The following is a 20485-nucleotide window of genomic DNA, read 5'->3' on the forward strand; positions in this document are numbered from 1 at the left end:
TAACATCCTATTTGCCTTACTAACTGCCGCTGCACACTGCGTGGATGTCTTCAGAGAACTATCCACTATAACTCCAAGATCCCTTTCCTGATCTGTTGTAGCTAAATTTGACCCCATCATGTAGTACGTGTAATTTGGGTTATTTTTTCCAACATGCATTACCTTACACTTACCCACATTAAATTTCATTTGCCATTTTGCTGCCCAATCACTCAGTTTGCTGAGATCTTTTTGTAGTTCTTCACAATCCCTTTTGCTTTTGACTGTCCTGAACAACTTGGTGTCATCTGCAAACTTTGCCACCTCACTGCTTACCTCATTTTCTAGATCATTGATGAACAAGTTGAACAGGATCGGTCCCAGGACTGACCCCTGGGGAACACCACTAGTTACCCTCCTCCATTGTGAAAATTTACCATTTATTCCCACCCTTTGTTTTCTGTCTTTTAACCAATTCCCGATCCATGAAAGGACCTTTCCTCCTATCCCATGACCACCTAATTTACATAAAAGCCTTTGGTGTGGGACCGTGTCAAAGGCTTTCTGGAAATCTAGGTATATTATGTCCACTGGGTGCCCCTTGTCCGCATGTTTATTAACCCCTTCAAAGAATTCTAATAGATTAGTTAGACACGACTTCCCTCTGCAGAAACCATGCTGACTTTTGCCCAACAATTCGTGCTCTTCTACGTGCCTTGCAATTTTACTCTTTACTAGTGTTTCTACTAATTTGCCTGGTACTGATGTTAAAAACTTATCGGTCTATAATTGCCAGGATCTCCTCTAGAGCCTTTTTTAAATATTGGTGTTATATTGGCCGTCTTCCAGTCATTTGGTACCAAAGTGGATTTAAAGGATAGGTTACAAACCACTGTTAATAACTCCGCAATTTCACATTTGAGTTCTTTCAGAACCCTTGGGTGAATGCCGTCTGGTCCTGGAGACTTGTTACTATTCAGCTTATCAATTAATTCCAAAACCTCCTCTAATGTCACTTCAATCTGAGTGAGTTCCTCAGATTTGTCACCTAAAAAGGCTGGCTCAGATTTAGGAACCTCTGTAACATCTTCAGCCGTGAAGACTGAAGCAAAGAAATCATTTAATCGCTCCGCAATGGCACTGTCTTCCTTGATCGCTCCTTTTATATCTTTATCATCCAAGGGCCCCACTGCTTTTTTAGCAGGCTTCCTGCTTCTAATGTATTTAAAAAACATTTTACTATCGTTTTTTGAATTTTTGGCTAGCTGTTCCTCAAACTCTTTTTTGGCTTTTCTTACTACATTAGGACACTTGATTTGGGAGTGTTTATGTTCCTTTCTATTTTCCTCACTAGGATTTGACTTCCACTTTTTAAAAGCTGCCCTTTTCTCTCTCTCTGCCTTTTTAACATGGCTGTTTAGCCATGGTGGTTCTTTGTTAGGTCTCTTACTGTGTTTTTTTATTTGGGGTATACATCTAAGTTGGGCCTCTAGTATGGTGTCTTTAAACAGTTTCCATGCAGCTTCCAGGGATTTTAGTTTAATTACTCTACCTTTTAGTTTCTGTTTAACTAGCTTCCTCATTTTAGTGTAATTCCCCTTTTTGAAATTAAATGCCAGAGTGTTTGACCGCTGCGGTGTTCTTCCCAACACAGGAATATTAAAAGTTATTATATTGTGGTCACTATTTCCAAGCGGTCCAGTAACAGTTACCTCTTGGACCAGATCCTGCGTTCCAGTCAAGACTAGATCGAGAATCGACTCTCCCCTTGTGGGTTCCTGTACTAGCTGCTCCAAGAAGCAGTCATTTAAGGCATCAAGAAATTTAATCTCTGAATCCCATCCTGAGGTGACATGCACCCAATCAATATGGGGATAATTGAAATCTCCTATTATTACTGTGTATCTGCTACATCCAGGGCGATCTGAACTCCTGTCCTCGAGGCTGCGTAGCCTTCCTGCACGATGGCCTTCAGCACCGGCTTCTTATCCTCTGGAAGCGAGTCCATGAGAGAAGTCAGTCTGGAGTAATTTTCAAAATTATGGTTTGCTAGGTGTGCTGCATAATTTGCCATTCTCAACAGTAGGGTAGAGGAGGAGTAGACCTTTCTGCCGAATAGCTCTAGCTTCTTGGCATCTTTGTCCGTTCCCCCTGCCTTGTACTGGGAAGTTTTCGACCTCTGTTGAGATGATTCCACCACCAGTGAATTTGGTTGTGGGTGACTAAACAGGAACTCCATGCCCTTCGCCAAGACGAAGTATGTCTTATCCACTCTCTTGTTTATAGGTGGAGCGGACGCTGGGGTCTGCTATATCATGGTAGTGGACTCCATAATTGCTTCGTCGAGCGGAACAGCTATTTTAGAAGAGGCCGGAGGTCTCAGGTTGTTGAGGAGCTTATGGCGCTTCTCCTGCACCTCTGCTGTTTGGATGCCTTGCGTAAAGGCCACCCTTTTAAATAGCTCTTGGAACTGTTTGAGATCGTCCGGGGGGTGGACATCCCCTGGGGCCATAGCCTCGTCGGGGGAGGACAGAGAGGAACCACTGGGGTAAGCCTCCCTTGAGCCCTCAGGGTCCTGTTGACGATGATACATCCTCTCGCTGGAGGTTTGCGAGGGAAAAATCTCGGGGTTCCAGAACCAACTCCCCCTGAGATAGCTGCGTATCCGTCCCTGTCCGCGATTGCCTTCAGGGATAGTGAACCGTCTGGGGGGACCTGTCCCTGGGGGTGTGCTGTCTATGCCCAGCGTGATAGGGGCGACCATGGCAACACGGGCACGGTTCCTGGGATGGAGACCTGGATCACTCTCGAGGCGCATACCCCCAGCGTCTGGGGGAGCGAGATCGTCTGGGTGATTGAGACAGTGGTGAAACTGATTTGTGGTAGTACTCCAGGGGGTCAAATCCCAGAAGAGGCGAGGGTGGCCCGAGCCATGGTGACGCTGGCTGGAGGAACAGGGAGGGAGGCTCAGGGAAGACTGGGGGAGACCCCTGTCTCCTTGTTGGAGTTTGCAGAGTAAGGGGAGGGCTTAGAGAGAGCAGCCCTGCAGCCCAGTCTAGAGAAGGGCTGAGGTGCCGGGTTTTCTCTGCTGCCTTTCCCCTCCCCTGTGGGGCTGACTCCGCCCCTTTCCACGCCAGGGATCTCGGCCCTGCTGTCGGAGCCGTGCTCGGCACGCTTAACTGTGGTGCCGCGCGGGTGGTCTCCCCCGGCGCCTGCAGGCCGCATGCCTGCAAGCCCTGCACCGTCAGCGCCCCGGGGGTCTGTGCCGCTAGCTGCCGTGCCGCCGGTTCCGGCGTTTGCCTGGCCACCGCTCTGACCGCGGTGCGGGCCGGCTGTTTAATCATCGGAGGCTCAGCCTCTGCCACGTGCGCTTCCGTGCCGCCACTTGTTTGTAATTGCAGCTGGGGGCTATGTGCTGCACCCGTCCTGCTCGCTGTGGCTGCTGGCAGGGATCGGGTTGGAGAAAGCTTCCTCCGTTTTTGCACTGATGGGGTGAGGAAGGCCACCTTCCTTTTATGGGGCCCTGTGGGTCCCTCTTGTTGAGGCCGCTCCAGCACGTCTGGCTGGAGGGCCTTATCAAAGAGCAGCATTTTTAGCCACATTTCTCTGTCCTTCCTGGCTCTGGCCGTGAGCTTTGCGCAGAAGGAGCATTTCTGGGTGACGTGAGATTCCCCCAGGCACCTAATACATTGACTGTGCCCATCGGAGGCCGGCATAGCTTCGCGGCATGACTCACACTTCTTGAATCCTGAAGAGGACATTGCGGTAAGTCTTTGAGTTGTTAATAGGGTACTTAGCACCTTCTCTGTGCTTGTTCCCCTCTCTCGGACCCAGCCTGCTGCGGCAGGAGGCCTAATGGCCTTACGTCCCCGGCCCTCCGCTGCTCCTCTGGTTACTAAGGCTTTCTGCCTATGCTGTTATATACTTTTTTTTTTTTTTTTTTTTTTGCGCAATAAGAGAAAACAAGCTAACTGAAAGACTGAAAAGAAACTCTAAAAACACTAAATACGCTGACTCTGGCCGCAGCCTGAGCAGATGGTGGTTAAGAAGGAACTGGCGGGAACCGGATCGCGCACGTGGCCAGGAGCGCGCAAGGGAGTGGTGCACGCTGGCGCATACGCGGTCTGGCAGAAACTGCTGGAAAGATCCGATCTGCGGCGCTGGGGCGAGCCCGACACCTATCGTGGAGCACCCACGGGGACACTCGAGGAAGAACATACATTCAGAAGCAGAGTGGGTAGCAAGTTACTCACGCTCAAGCCCTATTTTAGAGTTATAGGCTTAGATAAGGAAGGTGGAACAGTATCTGCCAATTACTTGGTATAGACAGAGCTGCTAGCAACTCCAATACTGGTAGTATACTGAGCGGTCACTTCCTGCTCTGAGCCAAAGGAACTTCCACAATGCATGTTTATCCTTGAGATTAGGACATGAATACTTCACTGAGTGCTCAAACAAGCCCTGAGAGTTTAAGGATGTAATTTGTCTTCTAGAGAAACTACAGAACTTCATCTTCAAATACTTTCAACTCCTCTAACATTCTGAAACTGGACACTGATTCTTAGTCCATACTGGAGCACTGACTTCCTATTTAAGAACTTTTCTGAAGGTCAACAGAATGGGGATCCCGAGTTTTGGCACACTTAAGACTCAATAGCCTGGGGATTAAATTTACGGAAAAAGAAAAATGGAGTAATATTCAAATTGGTGGTTCTCCAATGGCTTTAAACAAGTCACTTTTGTAGAAGAGGTGCGGCATCTGATATCTTGTATAGAAAAGGACTATTCCCAGTCCCTGAAGAAGTTAGGCCTCAAAAACAGTACATTAATAATCTAAGATTGAATTTGTCAGTCCGTGGAGTTGCATACCAGGCATTTTACCAACATGATTCCTAAAATACAGACGTCAGGTTAAGCAGTACCTTGGTAGCCTTTGGCCTTCTCTTCACAAGTTACTAGGATTAATATCCCATGTATTTTGCATATTATTTCTCCAAGACACCGACCAGGATAAGAGGCCCTACTGCCATTGTTACCACTACAAACTGAACAGACTAGCCTTTTCCAGACATTCATTTTCCTGAGTTCCTTTTGTCTTCCAGAGTTAGGGAAGGACTTTCCCAAACAGACTGAAAGCTTTCACTTCACCCTCCCAGAAGAGCCTAAGAAGTTTCATAGAGGCAAAAATGTTTCTGCAGTATCCATACAGGCTACAAAGCCCCACTTATGGGGCAGATCCTGCTCCTTCTCATTTAACAAAGCAGAACAGCAGCATTAACATACCAGGAATGGAGGCTGTACATCTCAGAACAAAACCATCATGCTTGTTCTTCCAAAAGCTTACAAGTGAACATTGCATAATATAGCTTTAAAACTTTCTTTTTCGGAAGAAAAAATGCTTCTAATATCTTAAGTTAAATGAAAGAAGCACAGAAATAGTTTCCTTATTAAATGTTTTAAATAAACTTTTAGTTTACCTTTAACAGCACTGTACAGTATTTCCTCTGCATCTGCTGCCTGATTGCATCTTTCCGCTTCTTAGTCAGGTGAGTCATTGACCCATCAGCGTGCAAGTCTAGTATTCCATAATTTGAAGGCTCTATTGTATCAGTTTAAGACAGATGAGTCTCACTAAAGTAATTTTTAAAGCTATCACTCACCCTACTAAAAGCCAGAGAGTCTAAGATGAACAGGGTTATGGTTCCTGGCATAGTCTACAGTGACTATACAGCCTCCTGTGTGCACACGCACGCGTGTCCATCAAAACCCGAGTTCAACTATGGTAATACCCTCTTCCCAAGTCTAAAAAAGACCACATATAAGCTTCAGTTTGTGCAATGGAGCAGTTTTTTCCACTTCATGGGAGAGCTGCTATGGTTAGCTTACAAATGGTCTATGCACCTCAGAATTTTAATGTTAGTTCCTGGATCTAGTTAAACTTGATCCTATTTGGGACGGCCTCAATAGGTTAAGAATTTGCAGTGTCAGACCACTCGGATGTTTTGTACTACAACATTTACAGTGGGTACAGCTGTTGTAGCAAACAGGGTACGAGGGTGAACGTTTCAGGAACTAAAAGCAGAACATTTTTACGAAGGGCCTCAGCTTCAGGGAACTCAAGTTAAGAAGCTAAGTGTTAGCTAGACATTATAACAGAACATCTAAAAAAAGCATCAAAGGAAGGAAGCAGTCCTTGTCATGCGTGAGGTAACTGACTTCTCTGTTCAGACCATGTGTTACTGTGTCAAATTTGAATACTGACTCTAATTCACAAATCTCGTTTAATATGCTAAATTCTTTTGGTTCTAGAACACAAATTCTCAGGTCTAACAGAATGGCCCACTACTATGAAGTGTTCACTGACCAGCTTATGTGTATTGAGTTTGATGTCTGCTCTGCGTCCATTTATTCTTTCACGAAGGTTTTGCCCAGTCTATCCGATGTGCATAATGGCAGGGCATTGTTGGCACATAATGGCATATATAATGTTGCTGGAAGTGCACGAGAACGTGCTTCTGATCTTGTAACTAACATGATTAAGTCCAATTGTGGTAACCCCAGAATAAATATGTGGGCAAAGTTGGCAGTGGGGTTTGTTTCAAGTAACAGTTCCAGGATTAGTATTACTGTGGTGTAGCCTGTGATTGCTGGTGAGAACCTCTCTCAAGCTAGGAGGTTGTCCATAGGAAAGGAGGGGCCTGTCACCTAGAGCCTTCTGGAGTGTAGCATCCTGATCCAGAGTAGGCTGTAGATTTTTAAATGATGCATTGCAAGACTTTGAGTTGGGGGCGATAGGTGATGACAATTAGTGTTGTGTTGTTGATCTTCTTAAGCCTATCTTGAAGTAGCTGTTTTCTGGGTATTCATCTGGCCCTGTCAATTTGTGGAGGTTTTTTTTGTTTTTTTGCTTCTCCCAGTGGGTAATTCAGTTTTATAAATACTTGGTAGAGGTCTTGTAGTTTTTGGTCTGTCAGTAGGATCAGAGCAAATGTGATTGTATCTAAGGGTTTAACTGTAAATGATTGTGTGGTGTGAGCTGGATGGATGGAAGCTGGAGGCATGTAAGTATAGCAGTCAGTGGGTTTCCAGTAGAGGGCGATGTTGATGTGGCCATCAGTGGGGCCACTGTACTGTTGCATCCAGGAAATGTATTTCTCATGCGGAACAGTCAAGGCTCAGATTGATGGTAGGATACAGGTTGCTAAAATCTGTGGAACTCTTCCAGAGTCTCCATACTATGGGTCCAAGTGATAAAGATGTCCCCTGTCACCCCTCCTTTACTTATGCTAGATCGGTGACAAACGCTAAGGAGTCGTTCTAAGTCTGCCACAAAAATGTTAGCATACTGCAGTGCCGTGCATACTGATGATTCAGTTATTCACTTCTCTAAAAGGTTCAACTAACCTGAATGTTAATGCTAATGGAAAAATTGTCAAAAAATTCACTTGTCAAAAAAAAGTGAGCACTGCCAAAATGTCAGTTTTGCCAAAGATTGAGTGGATGAAGGCCAAATATAGTTAAAGTAGTAAATATTTTTGTATTAGGTTTCAAACCTACTGAAAGTCAACTTTTTCAAACAGATTCTCTCATGGGTAAATTCTGTCTGTTAAAATTCACAGCAAGCACTTCAGAAGTGACAGAATTTCCATGGAGCACCAGTTTCTTTATTAACTCTAGTCACAAAAAGTTCAGGAAACTCAAGTTGATTCTCCTCTGTCTCAACACTGAGAGCTGGTATTCAGAGAGGACATGACAAAGTTGACATTTCCACTGTCTACTTTTTAGTGGGCTGATGGTTTGTCCCAGTATAGCCATTTGGGGAATCTGTAAATTTATGAATTCCAGCTTGGGATGATAAAGAGTTTATCAAACTAAACTCCAATTTGAATGTGGGGCTGAATGCTTTGTTGCATTTTTAGCTCCATTCATGGCTGAATTTCCAAGGGATAGTGACTAGGCTAACCAGGGGAGGTCACTAAACTTTTGATGACCTCTAGTCACGAGGAAGCCACACAGATAACTACCGCTCAGCAAGCCTCAACATTTTAGTCTAGGACCCCAGAAGACTAGACTGAACAGTGGATCATCTGGTAGGGAAGGGCACCTGATGAGACTTAGGAGTCCAACAAAGTTGACTGGAAGTTCAAGGAAAGATCTTGCTAATAAAAGTCAGAAAGGACATGGCAGAGAGAAATGCCAGGTTCCAGGGAAGAACCCATCTACAGAGGTGGTAGAAGACTTACTCCAGTCCCGAGGAACACAGAGCGGGTAGGAAATTGAAAGGAAATGGATGTGTGTGTTGTCTATCTATACCTATTTCTAGTATTAACAACTTCTCCTTATATTGATAAGAAGCTTTTGCAAAGCTTGCTTATTATGTATCCCTGGAAAGGTACCATGAAGTGCTCAAAAGGTTGGATCTCTGAAGGGTGTACTTGAGCTACTGCAGTATTTGGAGGACCCAATTCCAAGAAAGATTAACAGACTGGAGTAGGAAGCGTACCAGGGTACATGAAGCCAAAGATGGTGGCTAAGTCCACTGAGACTCAGGGAAGCTTAGTAAGTATCTAATTATAGCTTATCAGAACCCAAAGATCAGCACAGGGTGCTTTCACACCTTGCACCTTTCATTTTATACCACATATTATACACAAATTAGCTATTTACAATTATGCTGTTAACCCTCTTGATTCCAGCTTCTTCTGTCTCTTTTTCTACTTACACACACACACACTATATATATATATATGCATGCTATTTATATACTTTGCTCACTGTTCCTTTATTATTTTGTTCCCTGCAGAGAGAAAAATGTATTTGCTTCAGAAAAAAATAAATGAGGTCTGTGGTGACCAAAGTTACCTATTCTCCCCACACCTTGGCAAATTTCACTGATACAAATCTTCACTGTAGGCAAAGGTCATAATTAAGAAAACTGGTATCATGCAACAGTTAAGAGACTTAAATCTAGTTTATTTTCCCTATTGATGCTGGACCTTCACTTCATAGCAGTAACAGTTTCAGCTTCATGGACTAGCAGCAATCCCTGGTGAGCTGGCAAGTCACGTGGTACTAACTCTTTGTTTCCAACTATTTCTGCAGATGCACAGGTTCTTGAAATTCACACTTTAAGGACAGTAGCTGAAAGCGAGCCAGCCTAACCGCCCCAATTTGGAGCTTTTACTATAAAACAAGTGTTAAAAAGGAGCTGCCTTCTTGGGCTACTAATGGCCTTAGACAAACATCTAGAGAAGAGATTAAGAACCTGAAAAATCCATGTACTAGCCTGGAAAAGATTATGTCAAACTGGACATGAATAGCCCTTTAACAGATATTACCAGCCCAATACTGGACAAAGCAAGATCCTCCAGTTTGAAAGAATGCCATCCATGCCATTGTGTGTTTAGTCAAACACTAAACAATATGTCTTGCAATTTGCCAGTTGACATGACTTTAAGTAGTTTTTAAAAACCTCTTAAGATGCAAGGTTAAATCTTTGGGTTTTTTAAAAAAAACTTTTGTGCAAGACAATTTGTTTTGGAATAATGTGATCTTAGCAAACCCATACTCCCATTGTTTTATCATTCAGCACCACGAAAAGATATAAGACTTTGTCCCAGTACATATTTTCCTTTCAATAAAGGAAACCAGCTTTAAGAGGTTTTCCCTCAAAAAAATCATACTACTTGAACCAGTTTATAAAACAGCTTATTTTGTTACACATTACTCCAGAACAGTGCCTATACAACATGATTTATTCCCTTCCACATAAAGAACTTACTATAGCAAATGCATTTTTCATAGGGTAAAAGATTAAATCCGCCATGTGTGTTTTGTGCTGCAAAGCGCTTACAGTATAGTAATGAAAATTCACCATTAAAGATGACACCCCATGTTCTTAAATTCCTGAACAATTTCATTTTTCAAATGTATCTGAACTAACGTAGAGACCAACAAGAAATGGTAATGAGATGGAATTACCCCTACTTAGATCACTGGGATAAATCAAGGACCTATTGATATAATTGAGCCATAGGGACAGTGTTTAAGATTTTACATGAAGACTATACACAGCACTTGTGGAATTAAATATTTGACTAGAAGTTGTGACCAGGCACCTGGCAGTTTTTCCACAATAATCCATATAAAATAATTTAACTAAGTAGGATTATTGCCAATACTCATTTAGTTACCTTTTGAAATAGTTAATGCTGGAGACCACTGTGACCGTAGAATATCGAGACAAATGCTGCCATTACTGTTAATATTTGGATGATAGATTCTTGTTGTAAATGCAACCTGCGAAAGAGGGGAAATTTCAGTTTAGGCTCATTGATGTAGGTTATACAACATGACACTAAGATTTATACAAGCCACTCACCTTAGGTGGTTTAAAGGGGTAATCTGTTGGGAAGTGAATTGTCAAGAAAAATACCCCACCCTGATAGGGACTGTCATTCTGTTAAAATAAAGAATCATTATTAGAAGAGAATCAACTTCAAGAGTTTTACACCAAAATGAGAAATTCATATACTTACTGGTCCCATTATTGTAGCTTGCCAATGGAACACTGAAAAAAGGTAACACAAAATTACTTGATGTGTCTTATCTGAGAAGTTCAAGTAGTTGCAGTCGTCATGAAGACACTGGTCAGTAAACTACATGCATACTTCAATAAGAAAAAAAAAATGTCTTCTGAAGGCAGCGTGTAGTAAGCCAGGAAACTCCTACATGAAGGCCACCATTTATGCAAGCAGAAATACTTAGTGCCAAGCCAGCAAAGCAATCCCAGAAGTCTAAAATCAAAACCATTCACATGCCATCTACACTCCCACCCTATAAAGGCACCGCACCTTCTGCTACAGTACAAATATGCACTGCCACATATCCAATCATGCAAGATCAAAATATTCATCTACACTAGGTCAGTTGACGTGATTTAAATAGTTTTTAAAAACCTCTTAAGATGGAAGACTGAATAATCTTTGGGGGTTTTAAAGAAACTTTTGTGCAAGAAAATAGCTTGACCTACTATACAGGCAAAAAGGAAAACTGACTAGTTTATCAAACATACTAAGTTAACTAATGCGCTCTCAGTCCCAGCAATACTGAAGTATTAGTTTTAGTTCCGATACCATAGTACAACTCACAAGGCAAAAATCAAATGCAGGATGAACCTCTCTAATACAGAACTATCTTGTCCAGCAACATGCATAATCTGGCATGATTTGAGTTTGCCAGACAACCACTCGATGTGACCAAGTTTCCCATAAGCCCATAAGTTTGTTTAGAGCCACCAGTCCTGGCTCTGTGTTCTTTATTACCTAGCTGTAATTTAACCCTAAATGTCTTCTATGAACCCAGTTAACAATGCTCGTTTGTAATGTGCTAGGCAACATTGACCTCCCGTGGCCCAGCAAATTCTCTCATCCGGCACTGATCAGGTCCCAGGGGTGCCGGACAAGAGAGGTTCAACCTGCACAGTCCTGAAATTTAATACAGCCTTGCACAGAAGCCATTGGGTCTAGCACAAGGGTCTAAGTTGAGTTTTAAGACCACGACAAACATGAAGTCTGTGTCTACACTAGCCCAAATTTTCAAAATGGCCATTTCGAAGATTACTAATGAGACACCAAAACGCATATTCGGTGCCTCATTAGCATGCCACCGGCCGTGGCTCTTCAAAATTGCTGCTTTTTCCTGCCACATGGCTCATCCAGACAGGGGCGCCAACTTTGAAATCCTTTTATTCCTATCAACAGATTTATGCATTTCAGCACCTCATTGGTAATCTTCAAAATAGCCATTTGCATGGCCATTTTGAATATCTGGGCTAGTGTAGATGTAGCCGAAGAGTACAATGAATGTACAAAGACTGATATTTCAGAAATTTTAGTTGGCTAAACAATTTATGGCTAGTGAAGCTTATTGCCTTTCCTAATTGGTTGTACATCATGTAGCGTACCTAGGTTACTGCTAAAAGACAACTGAAAAAGTAAACAGGCTTCAACCTCTTTGGGTTCAAAAGACATTTGTAAAATCCTGGTAGCCTGTCACACAGAAAGTCCACCACACCCCCTCATCATAGAGGGACTTCCCCAGACCTGATGCCTCCCCTGCAGGGGTCAACTGGGATGTTCAGAACTAAGACTCCAAATACTCAGCAAAAGGACCTCACAGCCATAACTGAAGTGATGGGCTGAGCTATCCCAAAAAACCCAACCTCTCTTCAATAGCCTGGGGAAGATACATGGAACTGGACAGGAGAAATTTGGGGATCTGAATGAAAACTGGAGAAACGGAGGTATAGCATGAAAGGAGTTTTGGATTTGGGAAAGAACTAGGGGGCAAATAGGTGGAGAGCAAATGGTTTCTCCCAAAACAGCTTCCACATAAGGCCCGTGGGGGCACAGAATAAAGGAGTGGTATAACAACCATCATCCCACTATGAGGGGAAATCATCTCAGCGGTTTAGGACAGAGCAAGCAAGAAGTACAGAAGATGGCCTGGGTTGCAGCACATGAGTTATGCTGAGGGCCCCACAGTATTTCCCACTACGATACCAACTGCCCCATCCTTACTCTTATCCCATGGGTCGAGCAATGCTTAGCTCCCTGCTTCAGGCATCACAACCTTTCATGTCACAGTGCTGCTCAGGTCTGGCCTACACTCCCTGACAGGAGCTGGCCAGGCCTGGATTGGTCAGAGCAGTATTGTGACCCGGCAAAGGAGGTCATGGTATCACTCAAACTTGCCCTGTCTGGCTTTCCATTATTGGCTGTATCTTTACTTGCATTCCTCTTTCGAAAGAGGAATCAAATGAAGCACACGATGTAAGCAAGTGCCTCATCCACATAATCTTTTCAGAAGAGATTCTTTCTAAAGAAGAAAGGTGCGTAGACAGGGCTCTTTTGAAAATAAACCTCATCTTCAAAAGAACTCTTCTTCCTGAAACAAAATAGGAAGAAGGGTTCTTTCAAAGATGGGGTTTATTTTCAAAAGAGACCTGTCTACACTGCTTTCTTCTTTCGAAAGAATCTCTTCTGAAGAGACTTTGCAAATGAAGCACGATATGCAAAATCAGTACCTCCTTTGCATTCTTCTTGCATCATCTGGAACTGTTCAATATTTTCATTGCTGTCTTGGATATTGGAGTGGAGAGTACACTTACAAAATTCCCAGATACCAAGCTAGGAAAGTGCAAGCACTTTGGAGGACAGCCTTAGAATGCACATGGATCCTGGTAAACTTCAGAATTTGTCTGACATCAACAAGAACAAATTCAATAGACAAGTGCTACACACTAACCTTAGGGAGGAATAAATCAAATACAAACATGGAGAACACGGACCATGCAGTAATGCTGCTGAAAAGGATCTGAGGGATTACAGGGTGTCACAGACTAAGTATGAGCCAACAGCAATACAAATGTGAGAGAGAAATAGCCTGGGTACATTAGTTTAGTCTAGCAACACATCCAGTTCTGGGCTCCAAACTTTGGGAGAGGTGTAGATCAACTGATGGGTCCAAAAGAGCAAAAGTGATAAAAACTGGCATGAGGCATTGTTCTATTGGGTATATTTAGTTGCTCCTTCTCACAGCTGAGGGGAACCTGAAAAGCCTTAAAAGATATCAAAAGATGATTATAAATAGGATTGAGTTCAATTCTTCTCCTTGTTCACTGAATGTATGACACGCAGTAATGGGCTTAATCTGCAGCAAGGGGGGTTTAGATTAAATATAGAGAAAAGCTTAACTATAAGGATAGTTAAGTACTAGAACAGGTTAAATTCTCATCACTAGCAGGTTAAGAACATGTTAGACAAACACCTGCCAAGACTGTCTTAGTCCTGCCTCAGTGAGGAAGAATGAGCTAAATGACTGCTGGAGATCACCTCCAGCCCTACATTCTATGATTTTCGTGTCCTGGTGACATGAGAAAGGCAATACATGCACATTATGCAGTTCTGAAGATAGCATGAGGATGGACTGGATGCTTAGATTTTTTTTTTTTTTTGGCAGTAACTGCATTAATGGGAAATGCTTTTGTGGAACTTCTAAAATTAAAGAGTTCCCAACACTCCACTCTTTCAAAGATCAGTCATCAGAAGTCATCCTTCCCATGCTCCCATTCCTGCAGTCCTCCTCTCCCTAAGACTCCTTCATACTCCCTGGTCACCTGCACTCCTTTCCATAAATACCCACATTTATCATAGTAACATGAGCTCTTTAAATATAGTTTTTAAAATGTTAAATTGAACAGTGAACAAAGAAATGGACCAGGAGCCCCAGTCAGTAATGGAATGGACAGGTAGGCGTGGCCATCAAGTCTGGAAAGCACGGGCCAGATTTACAAAGTTATTTAGTTGCCTAAAGATTTAAACAGGTACGTCTGTAAAATCCACTGGGATCCTAGCTGCCTCTTTAGACATACAGATACTTTTATAAACTTGACGTGCATAAATGGGAATGGCAGGCTGATCTAGCCAGCCATTTAACCTACACCATTAAGAACAAGGATGGATAAAAAAAAGTCACTAGTGTTTTAAAGTTAGAAACTAATTAAAAAAATCAGAACATTTATTTAAACAAACTCAAAATATGAGTTATTTAACACCCCTTTCAGGAGTCCTATTTGTCTTGTGTACCCCAAGTTTCACCTCACTTAAAACTACTTGCTTACAAAATCAAACATAAAAGGCTTATAAAACTGTTCTAATTTTTAATCATATTATAAAATACTGTTTGAAATATAACACACTTGATTTCAGCATAAAGTATACACAACATTTTAAACAAGTCATTGTCAGTATAGCATTTTAGTTTCTACCGACTTGCTAGTATTTATTGGCTGTATCTACACGACCTCCCTATTTCGAAGGGAGGATGGTAAGTAGCATGTTGGGAGGTTATTAATGAAGGGCTGCGGTGCATATGCAGCACTTCACTAAGCAGATTCCCCCGCTGCAGCAACTTTGAAGTATTAAACTTCAAAGTGCCTGCTTGCATCTAGCCATGGCTAACCCGCTGGTACTTCTAAGTGCTTGGGCAACTTCAAAGTCCCTTTACTCCTCAAAATTTTGTAAATTGTAAAAGATGCAAGCTGGCACTTCGAAGTTTAATACTTCGAAGTTGCCATGCAGGGAATTTGCTTAATTAAGTGCTGCCTATGCACCACACAACTTCATTAATGAACTAGCAACACCCTATTTAACATCTGCCCTTCGAAGTAGGGAAGTGGTGCAGACAAGCCCTTTGTACAGCATGTTGTAAAAGTAGGCAAATACCAGGGGGAGCTGATGGTCCCCCAAAAGACACCTGTACCACCAGGGGTACTCAAATCCCTGATTGAGAAACACTACCCTAGAAGAACTAGAGTCCTGGTGATAACACCCATTTTAATGCATACCATGGATCCCTGATTTCCTTACTTTACCCAAAAAAGGACGACTCAGATCTATCCTTAATAGAGAGAGAGCTCAATGCTCAGAGTGAGGATGGGGATTGTTTGTGCGCAACTTGTTTGATCACAGGAAGAAAGTACCCTCACACATAACCCTCTTCAAAGCAAAAAAGTAGAGGAAATTGGACTGTGCTGTTTGCATTGACTACAACAATGCTACAGCGTTTTTAAACTAGGATTTATCATCTCTTTTGTGCAAGGGTTATACAATTTTAAGTAAAGGTTGTATCTGATGTGACACTGTTCGTTCAAAGATGATCCTGTATACATTGTAATCCTGATGGCACCCTCTATATAAAGGCAGATAATGGATCACAGAATATATTAAACCAAGGTACCTTGCTGGTTTAGCTAGTAACTTGTTACTACAGCATTTCATCCGCTGCTGTAGCAGCAAGCCAAGGCTAACACTGTTCATACAAGAAAATGCATAAATTAATGGTAGATTTTTAAGAGGCTGGCAATAATTAAGAGTGATTGGAATACCTCCACTGCCAGCAGGACAATACTAAGGTGTTGGATTAATACAGCGGTTCCCAACCTTTACCAGACAGGGACCCATTTTGACAATTCAGAAAGACTTGTGGCCCAAGACAATTCAAAAATGGATGAGTGGGGGAGAGCAGTGAAGTAACTACCTTATTTACGCCTGAGGTGAGAATATAAAAATTGCACCCCCTCATTTATATATTCATAGTAGTTATTGTTAATGTATTTTCCCTTTTTTCTATGAAATAATAAATGTAGTTATTGTTATAGTTGACTTGAGTTGTGGTGGGGGAAGACCCTCATCCCCAAACCACCACCCCAGTCCCCCCAGCTTAAGCCCCACATTCAAAGACTGGAGGCGGTCACACTTCAGGGCTGGGGTGGTGGCTGGAAGGGTCACACTCAGGCTGGTGGGACATTCCCAAACAACATGAAAAATGACATATCAGCACACAACAAAAGGGGAGGAGGTGAAAGTTACTGCACAAGTCTATTAAATGGCTTGCATAGGATGGCTATGAACATCAGAGGTGGAGAAGCTGTAATTGTTTCTCTATTGACAGAGATAGCTGCTGGATGTGGCGGTATTAAGGAGCTGTAAATGGCTTTAAGAGCCACACACAGCTTGGGGCTGCTAGGGACCCTGAACAACTGTAATCGTGCACCATGTTTGGGTCCCAACCCATAGGCGGGAATCCCTGGACTAACATCTGGAAGTATATGTGGGGCACCATCTAGCACTTTAGGACATTCTATTCAGAAGAAACTTTACAAGCATTTTCTAAGGCTGCAGACTCTGACAAATTAGGTATTCCCATTTTAGAGATAGGGGCCTCCACTCCAGTATTGCCTATGAACGTGCGTGCTTGATGTCTTGCTACTCAGGAAGTACTTACTGTCATCTCCAACAGGCCCTGCTGAACACTGTGCTGGGGGATCACGTGCCAGGTCATTCAACTCCTAAAAAAAGAACGGAGGGACAGTTAATTCAAAAAAAAAAAAAAAAAAAATCAAGTCACTTTGCTCACAAAAAACCCCAACATTGGTACTTCAGCAGCACGTTCAACTTAGTGGCCTATTCTTAAGTCTCAAATAAAACATACTAAGACACAGTCCTCACCAGGTAAATGAAGCTGGTTTTGAAGTTTAACCAAAACCTGCACTTATGACATCCATTGTGTGTGCTCCGTAAGCAGTGCTGAACTAGTTTCCCTGTCAGCCAACATGCTCAGAAGACCCCATGAGCCATCTTAGCCTCAAATCCCTTGTACCTTTACCTTTAGTTGCCTCCCTTTAGACTGTTCCGTACCATATTAATACAATCAGAGATCGAATCTGACAAAAACTAAACTGACCTGAAAAGTCTAGCACCCTGCTTCCAAGTTATTTCTGTTCAGCTATTTGTGCTTTGATTGTGAACATTTACATTTAAAATAGGTGACATTAATCTCACTTTTTATGCCAGGCCACAAAGATAAAGCTAAAAACCATGCATTAATCTAGTAGCAAAGCTTTCCAAAAAGTAAGATTTTTACCCAAGCATAAAGTAGCCCGAGTGAAACATGCAGATAACTTGCATTTTCCTGTGTATGAAGTAGCATTACTTTCTGCAGCAGGGGGTCTCAGCCTTTCCCTCTTGGCGGACCCCTCAACACGCTATAGAAACACCAGGATCTTGAACACAGATAGTCTGACTGGTGGGGCACAGCAAAGAGGAGGTTTCGGGGTGGCTTGAGCCATCTCTGAATGGTAAGGTCCACAGAGGGAGTACCCCTCCATCCAAAACTCTCCTCGGCAGGCCACCCAGCCTATGGGGGAGTAGGGGGTGTAACTAAAAAACTAACTCAGAGGTGGGGGGTGTAGGTCAGCTCAGATGCTCAAAACTTAGGGTTCAGGAAGAGGGTATCTAGGGGTTGTGTGCAGATGGTGGTAGCTCAAAGTGGAGGGACAGTGTGCAGACAGGGGACAGCTCATTGTAGGGAGGGGGTATTAAGGCCGTGTATTGGAGAGCAGAGCCATACCATCCGTATGAGAGCTGCCCTGGGACCTACACATGGGGAGGTCCCCCACTGCTCAGCCACAGTGCTACTGACCCCTGCTAAGCTTGGGCCTGCTTCCTGCATCAGGGGATGTGGGGGTAGGGGGGCTTAGGGGCCAGCAGCAAAACCAACAGACCTGCTCTGCCTCAGTGGCTCCCAGCATCACTTAGGAAAGAAGGGGTCAGGAGCTCTGGGGAAGGGATGTCAAAAGGGCACGGCAGGGCCGGGCCTGGGGAAGAGATAGGGTTATACAGGTCCTTGCACCATCCTAGGAGCATTCCTGGCTGGAGGGTAGGAAGCTCCTCTGTGGTCTCTGTTCTCAAGCGTATGAGAGTCAGAGATGGCTCTGCAGGAGTAAAGGGGCTGAAAGCAGAGGAGCTTCAACCTGGGACATCAGCAGGAGACACCAGAATGCTGCTGATGCTGCCTGCTCCATGGCACGTACCAGAGCAGCAGCTGCCCCTCATTGCTCAGCTCCTGTTTCCCAGAGAGGGGGGACTGGGAGACAGCAAGTGGGTAGCTGCTCCTGGGACTGCCATGCTCTCATACTGCAGCTGCGGAGAAGGGGAACAAAGCCCTCCATTCCATGTCTACAATTCTGACCAGGAGCTCTGGGCTTCTGCCCCAGAGCATCAGGGCTCCATAATTCAGCCTAATGGGGGGGGGGGGTCCACTAGGGATCAGGGCTTCAGCTCTGTGGAAGCACACCCAGGATCAAGCTCTGGGTTTCAGCCATGGGATACCCCCTCCACACACACCCTTGAAAGCGCTCACAGCTCCCCAGTTGTGAACCTCTGCTCTACAGCCTTAAGGCAGTGGATCCCTATTTTGCTAGCCCATCCTCCTCTACTCCCACAGACTGAGGAAGATCATCCTCATAATTTGACCTGGTTTTTCTTCTCTCCCTCCCTCTCCCTCTCACACACACACACCCTCAAAACTTTCTTATAAATGCCCAACCAACAGTCAAGTTGCACTGAAAAAAATCTGTTTGGAAGTCTCAGGCACCTATGGGGTTGTCTACACTTGAATGCTACAGCACATGCACCACTGCAGATGCCATACTTTAGTGCTTCAGTTTAGACATTGCCTATACCCAGAAGAGGAGTTCTCATATTGGGGAGGTCACCCAGCTACATAAGAGGCAGTAGAACCCTTTCACTGACTTCACAGTGTCTACAGGTAGACAGAGGTCAACTTAACTTCATCTTTCAGGCTCTTTCACACCCTTCAGCCATGTAGTTATGCCAACTTAACTATTAGCGTAGACTAAACCTATGCTGAAGTCAGTGTTTCATGGTTTACACCTGTATTGAAATTTCTTCAGAAGTGTTCTTAGTAGCCACATATTTTGAACTTCAGTCCAGAACAGTAGGCATCCTTCAGTCTGCACAGACTATGGATCGCACCCTTTATAGTTTCACCTGAGGAGTTCATTTACAGCATCTACTGTGACTATGAAGACCCACACAAGAGACAGTCCTTGCTGCATCTCTTCCAGATGTGGTGGGTGTCTGGCAAGTCCTTAGCGTGCTTTCTGTGCGCTCGCTTCTCCTCTGCTAGCTGTCTGATCCTCATCTCGCCCTTCTGAAGGCTCTTGTGTAACGCCTGCCTCCATCTGCTGCGGTCGTCTGCTAGTTCTTCCCAGTTGTCCAGCTCGATGTCTACCTCTCTGAGGTCTCTCTTGCAGACGTCTTTGTAGCGCAACTGGGGGCATCTGGGAGGTCTTTTGCCAGAGGCTAGCTCACCATACAGGATGTCTTTTGGAATCCTTCCATCATTCATCCTGTGGACATGGCCAAGCCAGCGGACCCGATGCTGCCTGAGGAGGGTGTGCATGGTTGGGATTCCAGCTTGCTCGAGGACAGCGGTGTTGGTCACTCTGTCCTTCCATGATATTCCAAGGATGCGCCTGAGGCAGTGCAAGTGGAAGACGTTCAGCCTCTTTTCCTGGCGGGCATACAGGGTCCAAGTCTCACTGCCATAAAGGAGGGTGCTGAGGATGCAGGCTCTGTAGACTTGCATTTTGGTGTGAGTGTACAGCTTGTTGTTATTCCACACTCTCTTAACGAGTCTGGACAGAGTTGTGGCCGCTTTTCCAATCCACCTATTTAGCTCAGTGTCCAACGACAGGGTGTCAGTGATGGTGGACCTGAGGTAAACGAACTCGTGGACGACCTCTAATGTATAGTTGTCAACGCTGATTATTGGGGATTCAGCAACATCCTGACCGAGTACGTTTGTCTTCTTTAGGCTGATGGTAAGCCCAAAGTCCTTGCATGCTTTGGAGAACTGATCCAGCAGTTTTTGAAGCTGGTCTTCTGTGACACACACTACAGCAGCATCGTCTGCTAACAGCATGTCTCTGATGAGGACTTCCCACACCTTAGACTTAGCTTTCAGCCTTGCAAGATTAAACAGTTTCCCATCAGATTTTGTGTGCAGCAAGATGCCCTCTGTTGAAGATCCAAAGGCATGCTTCAGGAGGAGAGCGAAGAAGATCCCAAAGAATGTC

At 43.9% G+C, this 20485-nt stretch overlaps 1 protein-coding gene across 1 annotated transcript in view; it reads right to left on the bottom strand.

The window, feature by feature from the left end:
* Window positions 1-20485, bottom strand: part of UBE2D2 (ubiquitin conjugating enzyme E2 D2) — a 49106-nt gene that overhangs the window by 12066 nt on the left and 16555 nt on the right. Inside the window, exons 2-5 of the mRNA XM_075010183.1 lie at window positions 16828-16891; window positions 10518-10549; window positions 10361-10438; window positions 10173-10278 (exon numbers count right to left, since the gene is read on the bottom strand). Of these exons, the coding sequence (XP_074866284.1) occupies window positions 10173-10278; window positions 10361-10438; window positions 10518-10549; window positions 16828-16891 (280 nt within the window). The remainder of the gene's footprint in view (window positions 1-10172; window positions 10279-10360; window positions 10439-10517; window positions 10550-16827; window positions 16892-20485) is intronic.

Source organism: Carettochelys insculpta, chromosome 15, assembly GCF_033958435.1.
Source record: "Carettochelys insculpta isolate YL-2023 chromosome 15, ASM3395843v1, whole genome shotgun sequence".
Classification (NCBI taxonomy): domain Eukaryota; kingdom Metazoa; phylum Chordata; order Testudines; family Carettochelyidae; genus Carettochelys; species Carettochelys insculpta.